Genomic DNA, 11,164 nt, shown 5'->3' on the forward strand with positions numbered 1-11,164 from the left:
AACCACACCTAGTATATAACACTATATAAGTATATTATATATATATAACCTAGTATATAACACTATATAAGTATATTATATATATATAACCTAGTATATAACACTATATAAGTATATTATATATATATAACCTAGTATATAACACTATATAAGTATATTATACTAGACCATACCCGGTCGGCGCAGCGCATCCGTGGGGGGATATGCGCACATGATCTGGCAACCCGGAAGGCAGTTCGTCCCATAGCTGGGCAGGCCCGTAACCATGGCGACAGTGTTTGACACATAAACGCTAATAAGAAGCTGAGATTTGGTGAAATTGAAAAACGGGCTTCACAGTTAAGTTCAGATGGTAATGGTCAATGGCTGTGTGCAAAATCAGAGCAATTGGTCCAGCCAGTGAGGAGAACCGGGTAGCTTCACTCACGTACTCACCACTACAGACAGAGGTTACTAGAATTATAGTAGGATAACCCTAACCCTAATGGAGGATAGTGACCGGACAGTCTTTTCCCCTCTAACTCTACTACGACCCCCCCGTGCCTAACCCTAACCCTTACTCTACTACGACCCCCCTGTGCCTAACCCTAACCCTAACTCTACTACGACCCCCCCGTGCCTAACCCTAACCCTACCTCTACTACGACCCCCCCGTGCCTAACCCTAACCCTACCTCTACTACGACCCCCCCGTGCCTAACCCTACCTCTACTACGACCCCCCCGTGCCTAACCCTAACCCTACCTCTACTACGACCCCCCTGTGCCTAACCCTAACCCTAACTCTACTACGACCCCCCCGTGCCTAACCCTAACCCTAACTCTACTACGACCCCCCCGTGCCTAACCCTTACTCTACTACGACCCCCCTGTGCCTAACCCTAACCCTACCTCTACTACGACCCCCCTGTGCCTAACCCTAACCCTAACTCTACTACGACCCCCCTGTGCCTAACCCTAACCCTAACTCTACTACGACCCCCCTGTGCCTAACCCTAACCCTAACTCTACTACGACCCCCCCGTGCCTAACCCTACCTCTACTACGACCCCCCCGTGCCTAACCCTAACTCTACTACGACCCCCCTGTGCCTAACCCTAACCCTAACTCTACTACGACCCCCCTGTGCCTAACCCTAACCCTAACTCTACTACGACCCCCCCGTGCGTGTAATGAGCCCATCTCAGTGAGGTCGGAGGTCACAGAGAATATTACAGGATTTTTCAACAGTAAAATCGTTGTATTTTGTCTCCCTGCTCTTCTACTGAGATATTTAGATTGTGTCAAAGGTCATGTCTCACCTAGACACAGGATCTGACACCAATTCTGACCTGATGGTCAAGATTCAATTTATCCCCTGAGCAAGCAGGCCGGCTCTATTAGCTCCATGGTAAAAGAAATGTCAGCACTTACTTTCAAATACGGGGCAGAAGAGGAAAGTTACATAGAGCAGATTTAAGTGCATTTTTTACTGCATAGAACAGAGGTTGCAATATCCTCGCGGCCCACCCGTGGACCCCTGGCTCACAGGTTTGGGAATCACTGGCATGGCATACTGTACCTTTAAAATATACGACAGTGAGGAGGTCTGAGGTTGCCAGGTCCACCAGGTACAAGCCATCAGAGCTTCCAATCCACAAGCAGCTGTTTCTCCTGCATGAGGAACCACAGGGAAAGCAAAACTATTCTAAATTGAAATAGCAGATCTATTTTTGAGCTAAATGTAGTAGCTATGACAACGTATAAAATCAGGTTTATGTGGTTAACCCATTAATGGATTAAAAAGAGGACCATCTGAGCAGAGAAGACAATGTAAGCACATACTGAAGGAAAACATACTCATGTGATGGAATGGAGAGCACACCATGGGACTGTAAAGGAACTAAGTACATTTACTCAAGTACTGTACTTCAGTAAAGTAAAAATACCTCAAAAATTACTTGAATTTTCAGTACTTTTACTCCACTACATCTCAGAGGCAAATATCGTACTTTCACTCTTTTAATTATTAGAAAACTTTAGTTACTAGTTACTTTACATTAACCACCTCAGCCCTATATACATTTCGGCCATTTGAAAATAGCCGATCTACAACCTCGTGATGCGACGCATTGTGAGCTTGTAGATCTGCTATTTTCAAAAGATTTGTATACATTTTGAAAACTTGTGAAATGAGACATTCTGCACAATGAGTTCCTTCTACTTTTGGTACTTTAAGTACATTTTGATACCAATACTTTTGTACTTTTACTCAAGTCAATTTTGAACTTTCCACCACAGGTGGATAGAGATAATATGGTTTACCTGCTCTACAGTGAGACATCATATGTCTCACTGTAGAGCAGGATAATATGGTTTACCTGCTCTACAGTGAGACATCATATGTCTCACTGTAGTGCAGGATAATATGGTTTACCTGCTCTACAGTGAGACATAATATGTCTCACTGTAGTGCAGGATAATATGGTTTACCTGCACTACAGTGAGACATAATATGTCTCACTGTAGAGCAGGATAATATGGTTTACCTGCTCTACAGTGAGACATCATATGTCTCACTGTAGAGCAGGATAATATGGTTTACCTGCTCTACAGTGAGACATCATATGTCTCACTGTAGTGCAGGATAATATGGTTTACCTGCTCTACAGTGAGACATCATATGTCTCACTGTAGTGCAGGATAATATGGTTTACCTGCACTACAGTGAGACATCATATGTCTCACTGTAGTGCAGGATAATATGGTTTACCTGCACTACAGTGAGACATCATATGTCTCACTGTAGTGCAGGATAATATGGTTTACCTGCACTACAGTGAGACATCATATGTCTCACTGTAGTGCAGGATAATATGGTTTACCTGCTCTACAGTGAGACATCATATGTCTCACTGTAGTGCAGGATAATATGGTTTACCTGCACTACAGTGAGACATCATATGTCTCACTGTAGTGCAGGCTAATATGGTTTACCTGCTCTACAGTGAGACATCATATGTCTCACTGTAGTGCAGGATAATATGGTTTACCTGCACTACAGTGAGACATCATATGTCTCACTGTAGTGCAGGATAATATGGTTTACCTGCTCTACAGTGTAGTGCAGGATAATATGGTTTACCTGCTCTACAGTGAGACATCATATGTCTCATTGTAGTGCAGGATAATATGGTTTACCTGCTCTACAGTGAGACATCATATGTCTCACTGTAGTGCAGGATAATATGGTTTACCTGCTCTACAGTGAGACATCATATGTCTCACTGTAGTGCAGGATAATATGGTTTACCTGCTCTACAGTGAGACATCATATGTCTCACTGTAGTGCAGGATAATATGGTTTACCTGCTCTACAGTGAGACATCATATGTCTCACTGTAGTGCAGGATAATATGGTTTACCTGCACTACAGTGAGACATCATATGTCTCACTGTAGTGCAGGCTAATATGGTTTACCTGCACTACAGTGAGACATCATATGTCTCACTGTAGTGCAGGATAATATGGTTTACCTGCACTACAGTGAGACATCATATGTCTCACTGTAGTGCAGGCTAATATGGTTTACCTGCTCTACAGTGAGACATCATATGTCTCACTGTAGTGCAGGATAATATGGTTTACCTGCACTACAGTGAGACATCATATGTCTCACTGTAGTGCAGGATAATATGGTTTACCTGCTCTACAGTGAGACATCATATGTCTCATTGTAGTGCAGGATAATATGGTTTACCTGCTCTACAGTGAGACATCATATGTCTCACTGTAGAGCAGGATAATATGGTTTACCTGCTCTACAGTGAGACATCATATGTCTCACTGTAGTGCAGGATAATATGGTTTACCTGCTCTACAGTGAGACATCATATGTCTCACTGTAGAGCAGGATAATATGGTTTACCTGCTCTACAGTGAGACATCATATGTCTCACTGTAGTGCAGGATAATATGGTTTACCTGCTCTACAGTGAGACATCATATGTCTCACTGTAGTGCAGGATAATATGGTTTACCTGCTCTACAGTGAGACATCATATGTCTCACTGTAGTGCAGGATAATATGGTTTACCTGCACTACAGTGAGACATCATATGTCTCACTGTAGTGCAGGCTAATATGGTTTACCTGCTCTACAGTGAGACATCATATGTCTCACTGTAGTGCAGGATAATATGGTTTACCTGCTCTACAGTGAGACATCATATGTCTCACTGTAGTGCAGGCTGAAGCCTCTAATAGGAACGAGAGTAGAGGCTAGATGGCGCTCATAGATAATTTCTCCTAACATAATAAATGGAGGTCACAGATTCTAACATAATAAATGGAGGTCACAGATTCTAACATAATAAATGGAGGTCACAGATTCTAACATAATAAATGGAGGTCACAGGTTGGGGTCTGAAACAAGTGGAAAGCTGTGCTTTACAAGTTCCTCCTTAAGCTGGCAGCGTCAAATGTTTTGACAGCCTGAAGTAGTTAATGCCACTAAGGTTTCCTCTGAACGCTATGGAAACACACATTAAGCTGTACCAATAAAGATGTGCCTTTAAAACTGCTGCCAGACGTATAGGTGACAGCATGACACGTGTGTAGCTATAGAATAACAAACATAACAATATGTATTATGACAACTATTACATTTGGATTTATGATTTAATATTTCCCCCCTGATTTTGGCTTGCGACTGTGGCTGTGCCAAATAATAGAGCTAAACCGTTTAAGTCACATTAGATGACAAAACAATTAAATGGCAGTTGCACCACAACAAGCACAATATTATGTTTAGCATGAGGTATCATTAAAAAATACAGTCAAACCTGTTTTTCTCCACATCTCCAGCGTCAGTCAGTGACATTCTGAGGACAGGTTTTGAAGTCTCCACTGAATCACAATGTGTTTGTTCTTCTTGCAGGAGAACTCCTACAGGGACACATTTATACAGTAGTTACACCGGCCCATAGTAATAAGGGCCAGAGGGTGGCGCTGTGGCTTGACAGTGGAATGCAATTAATTTGGCTGATTAGGGCTGAAGAACTGTCAATTAATAATTCATAATCCATTAATGTGGCTGATTAGGGCTGAAGAACTGTCAATTAATAATCCATAATCCATTAATGACTTCTGACTCACCTGTAGCAACACCACCTGCCCTGTCGGTGGCAGTGTCGAGCTGCCTCTCATGTCTCTTTTGCATCTTCTGAAGGTCCATTCTGGTGACCAGGTGACACTTGTGGTCATCAGGGAGAGAGAAGCACCACACCTACAGCAGGACGTTCATGATTGGTGTTAATTAATAGCCTGGGATCCAGCCTGCTTCGCTACGTTCGGCGGACTTTTATTTCTCTCTTCGCTACTCAGTCTGGAATGCCTCCTATCTCCAAGGGAGGCGGGACATGCCAAACGTTTCAAATCGTGCCGTGGCTTCTGATTGGTCTGTGGTGCGGGGCGGGACAAAAAAAACAGTGTAATCGTTGTGATTCGTCATTCGTTTGAACAACATCCAATCAGCAACGACGTTGCCTAACGTAACATATGTAGTTCCAGTGTAGTTCTGCATTCCAGACTGAGTAGCGAAGAGAGAAATAACAGTCCACCGAACGTAGCGAAGCAGGCTGGATCCCAGGCTAGTTAATTAAGGGGTGTGTCATCAGGGAGAGAGAAGCACCACACCTACAGCAGGACATTCATGATTGGTGTTAATTAAGGGGTGTGTCATCGTTGGGTTTTGGAGATAGTCACCATTATGTCTGTGTCAGTTCATAGTAGGGACGCATTTCTATCGAAAACAATCGAATCGAATTTTACGTTTCACAATGATGTCATAATTGTAAAGCTTGCCAATTCAAGTCAAACATGTTATTTGGTCAGCTGATGCTAGCCTGGTAAACCCTCCCTCCGGAAATCTCATTTCCATTTGATTTCAGGAAGGAGTCTGGTCTGAAACGCCTTTCTGCAATAATCGCTGTAGGCTGGAGTTGGGCGGGAGTAATACCGTTGACTGACAACCCCTTCAACCAATGATCGTTTTTCCCCTTCAGCCAATGAGCAGTTCATTTTGACGAGCTCCAGACTATGTGACGCAACGGGACTTTTGGGACGGCCATGCCGAAAATAGGTTGCCTTATTGGGATACATGCGTGTCACTCCCCGCCCCTGCCGGTTCTCTAAATTTATATTTTTAAATAGGCTCTGTCATGATTAATTGACCACATATATGAAGTTAAACAACTAAATTCTATCCAAACGATATGTTAATAGTAAATTCCGTGCCTCAAAAAATAAGTTTGAGACCGTTTTAAGAACGAAACTAAGAAGTGACGGCACTCGGACAACAACAATGGCTGCCGTTCGTCTTTTGTCGGCGGCTCTCAGGCTGCACTCGGGTTCATTCGGGCTCACTCGAACTCGCCACCTGATTGGCCAACTGTCGCTGTCAATCACAGAACAATGAGCGACGACGCTGATAGGCTCGTCGGCTCGGCGAGCAGAGCGATTATTGGAGAAAGGCGTTTCAGACCAGACTCCTTCCTGAAATCAAATGGAAATGAGATTTCCGGAGGGAGGGTTTACCAGGCTAAGCTGATGCACCTTGTGCTCATCTCCTCACCATTAAACAAAGGTAAATATAAGCATAATATTGTATAATATAAACCACCATCACCCCCAGGCGTCCCTATTTAGGGTCAAATGTCAGTTTCAAACATTTAAAAAAAAATACCCAAAGCACAAATCAGGCTCATGTGGTTAATAATCTTAATTCAAATATTAAATGAATGACAAATAATCAGGATTATCATATATTTTAGCCATAAGGGCAGTGTTGATTTCGTCGACTAAAACTAAGCTATGATGACTAGAACTAAGACTGAATATATTGACAATTTCGTCAACAAATAAAACTAGACTAAAAAGGAAGGGCGTTGTGAGCTTGTAGATCTGCTATTTTCAGCATGCAACCAAGTGTAAAATCAGTCATTACGACGCCATCAAGGCACCGCCACAATACATTTTAGTCGACTAAATCAACTGTAGATTTAGTCGACTATAATCTTATATTTAGTCGACTAAAACTAGACTAACAGTAAAACATTTCAGATGACTAAAATATGAATAAAACTAAATGGAATTTGATTCCAAAAGACTATGACTAAAACTGAATAAAAAGTTGCTGTCAAAATCAACACTGAACTAGAAAAAGTGCTCCTCGGAGCACAGGTCTCCGCCCAGTGCCGCTTTACACTCCACAGGGGCCCTACGCAGGATACGGGACACATGAACGCACGCGCAGCGTTTTTTTTTTTTCGGGGTTTCCGCGGATAAAGTTAATTTTTTTGTTACTTTATTTGGGTTTTAGTGTGCTGCGCAGCCTGCGCTGATGTGAACGCAGTAATGCACGTTATTTTCTGCTGAAGGGAGGGGGCGGAGAGGGGGCCTCTTTGATCGGCGGGTAGGCGGGGCCCCACGCAACCTGCGTAGTGTGCGTGTAGGGAGAAGCGGTCCTGTCTCCGCCAGGTCAGGTATGTTATTGTGGCCTACTGGTGTCGCTATAATAGGCCAATGTGAAAAGGGTGCCATTTATTCTTAGGTCTTTCACGGCAATCAGACACTGCATTCATGATTTTAGGCATTTTGTTCCAAAAATGTGTTTTGCTAAATTAGACCTGCTGGTGGCGCTATAACAGGCCAATGTGATTTTTTTCCTCGGCCTAGTGGGAATATGTGTGCAAATTTTCACAGAAATCGCACGTTGCGTTCATGATTTGAGGCATTTTGTTCAAACAGACCTATCCAGCAAACTTTGGAAGCCAATGTTAGCCAATTAGGATGGAATATGAAATATCAGACACATCCATCTTGATCACATGACTATAGAGATACTGTGTACCGATTTACGTGATTTTTGGACAGATTCTGAAGGAGTAATAGCAAAACATTAGTTTTACAAAACTAAGCCTCCTGGTGGCGCAGGTGTGAAAAATGCAGGGCAAAGGTTTTCCCTTGACCTCTAGGGAGAGTGTGTGCAAAGTTTCACGCAGATCGGTGCAGTTTAGGTAAAAACGCAAATCGGCCTGTTATAGCGCCACCATGAGGCTGATTTGAACATTTTCATGTGGCATTTCTTCCTCAGCCTACTGGGAATGTGTGTGCACAATTTCACGGAAATCGCAAGCTGTGTTCATGATTTGAGGCATTTTGTTCAAAACAAACCAATCCTGCAAACTTTGGAAGCCAATCTCAGCCAATCAGGATGGAATATGGAAAATCGGACAGATCTATGTTGACCACATGACTAAAGAGATACTGTGTACCGATTTGCGTGATGTTTGGATAATATAAAAAGTAGAGGTGGGCATAGATTAATTTTTTTAATCTAGATTAATCTATCTGCAATCCTGGAAATCTAGATTAAAATGGCTCATTTGAAGTCTGCCGAAGGCATTCAAAATATGTGTGTTCTACCCAAATAATGACCAGAAGTAAGTCCTTGCTTTTTCTTTCCTCCTTACGTTTCTCGATATTGCGATATCGATACGATATACTATATTACCGTTAAAATGTCATATTCTATATTTTAAGTGTTGCAACGTCAAATTATAAAAAAAAAAAAACTATCAATATCACTATTTAAGTGCTATTGGGTTCCCACACTTGTTATTTGATATTCTAAGTGTAGCAACATTGAAAACTAAGCATTCTTCATCTATAACAAGTCAGTATCACTCATCACTCTTAACTTTAAGTATCCTATTTTTTTGGTTCACACTTTTTATTTGATATTCTAAGTGTAGCAACAATGAAAACTGAGCATTCTTCTTCTTTAAAAAAAAGAAGCAAGTCAGTATACTCTTATTTTGAATTTCTCTGACCTAAAGTAAAACGGGACATACGCTCTTATTTTGAAGGCCAACCGTCCGGAATCAAATGTTACTGTCGTTTGACTTGACGGACATAAGTGAAAGACAAGTCGCGGAAAATCACTGAGTTCAATAAAACGAACGTCAATCCGACGAATGGACATAAACAGTCAAGCTTTTCATACAGAAGGCTTTAGGCAGCTTGTTACATTAAGGACATTGATTTTCAATGAGAGGCGAGCGAGTGCAGCTCCTCTAACTCTAAGCAGCAGGTAGGAGGAGCAGTCTGACACACGCATGTATGCTCGTCACACAAACACATCGCTCGCGCGCGCACACACCCACACCCACACACACTTTCAACAAGTTGAAATCAACGCTACATGCAGAGTCCCCCCCCCCGCCCCCCCCGCTCGCGCGCGGACACACACACACACACACACACACACACACACACACACACACACACACACACACACACACACACACACACACACACACACACACACACACACACACACACACACACACACACACACACACACACACACACACACAGAGTAAAGCTAATGTAATTGGCTCCCAGACCCAACTTTGAGAATAGATTAACGGCGGTAATTTTTTTTATCGCGCGATAAGAGTCCGCCGTTAACTTAGCCCGGTAACGGCGTTAACGGCCCGGCCTTAATAAAAAGTAATATAAAATATAAAGTAATATTAAAAAAATGTTTTGCATAAATCGGCCTCCTGGTGGCGCTATAACAGGGCCATGTAAAAAAAATTGGGGCAGAGGTTCTGAATTGGCATCCAGGGAGTGTGTGTGCACAGTTTCGCAGCGAGCGGGCCAACGGTGCCGGAGATTAGCTGTTCACAGACAGATGGACACACGGACACACACACACGCGGACGGACGGACAAGGGGTAAAACATACTCTCTCGCCATGCCTTTCGGCCTGGTGGAGACAATAAGGGTGCAGACGTAGTTTGTGCATCATGTGACTAACCTGTCCCTCTGAAGAGCTTTGTGCATCATGTGACTAACCTGTCCCTCTGAAGAGCCAGTGATGAGCTGCCTGCTGTCCTCCAGGAAACACACACTGAGCAATGGAGATGCTAACACACAAACACACACACACACACACACACACACACACACACACACACACACACACACACACACACACACACACACACACACACACACACACACACACACACACACACACACACACACACACACACACACACACACACACACACACACATCAATCAATCTCTGTATATTTGCAACATTCCATATATTGTTACATCTTATTAATGTCACATAATGACATACATTCATTATGTTTATTCATACTGCTTATTAATGTCACATAATGAGATACATTCATTATCTTTATTCATACATCTTATTAATGTCACATAATGAGATGCATTCATTATCTTTATTCATACTGCTTATTAATGTCACATAATGAGATGCATTCATTATGTTTATTCATACATCTTATTAATGTCACATAATGAGATGCATTCATTATCTTTATTCATGTTTCCACTTCATATCATACCTGAGAGCACAAAGGACTGGTAGTAAACACATTCTGTTGTTAGATCCCATACCTGCAGTAAATGAATACAACTAAATATCTGTTCTATGCATCTTAACACACAGTCATTAAATATGTCAGGAGTAACGCATTTCCTTCAACAGTGCAGCTAAAACATTATATACAGTGGCGTGCACAGACATTTTGAGGGGCAGGTGCTCAAGTAAATTATACCTTTTTTTGTTGACTTGGTCTGCTCTTTTTTCCCTCTACACCTATGCCAAAAATAGCCGATCTACAAGCCCACAACGCCTCGCAGCGCGAGGCGTTGTGAGCTTGTAGATCGGCTATTTTTGGCTAAAGTTATCCTCAGAAAAGGGATGCTAGGTTTCGAGTGGTTATGGTAAAACGAAAAATCATATCACATAAAGATTTGGCGGACCCCCTGTAGTAACTCTGAGGACCCCCTAGGGGTCCGGGACCCCCTGTTGAAGACCCCTGCTGTAAACTGAAAATAAAAAAAAGACTTTTTTCTTCTTTTTTTCAAAAGGGCACTTCTGGCCAAGAGGGCAAAGGGCAGGTGCTCTAGCACCACTTCAGAGTCTATCTGTGCACGTCCCTGATTATATATGAAGTAATTCTGTTTGACAGGATTATCTGAATGAATGAATAAATGAATAAATAAATAATAGTACCTTGAACGTTCGGTCCTCTGATGTGGTGACTAGAACGTCAGTGTTCCACGGACAGAACT

General features: G+C 42.4%; 1 protein-coding gene across 1 annotated transcript in view; it reads right to left on the minus strand.

The window, feature by feature from the left end:
* wdr27 (WD repeat domain 27) overlaps window positions 1-11,164 on the minus strand; it is a gene marked incomplete at its 3' end in the record, with an annotated part of 142,506 nt that overhangs the window by 123,598 nt on the left and 7,744 nt on the right. Inside the window, exons 5-10 of the mRNA XM_084076195.1 lie at window positions 11,106-11,164; window positions 10,432-10,483; window positions 9,903-9,973; window positions 5,136-5,265; window positions 4,823-4,922; window positions 1,560-1,651 (exon numbers count right to left, since the gene is read on the minus strand). The exon at window positions 11,106-11,164 is cut by the window's right edge and continues 55 nt beyond it. Coding sequence (XP_083932321.1) covers window positions 1,560-1,651; window positions 4,823-4,922; window positions 5,136-5,265; window positions 9,903-9,973; window positions 10,432-10,483; window positions 11,106-11,164 — 504 coding nt within the window. The remainder of the gene's footprint in view (window positions 1-1,559; window positions 1,652-4,822; window positions 4,923-5,135; window positions 5,266-9,902; window positions 9,974-10,431; window positions 10,484-11,105) is intronic.

The sequence above is a fragment of the Gymnoscopelus microlampas genome, assembly GCF_963454915.1.
Source record: "Gymnoscopelus microlampas genome assembly, chromosome: 13".
NCBI classification, from domain to species: domain Eukaryota; kingdom Metazoa; phylum Chordata; class Actinopteri; order Myctophiformes; family Myctophidae; genus Gymnoscopelus; species Gymnoscopelus microlampas.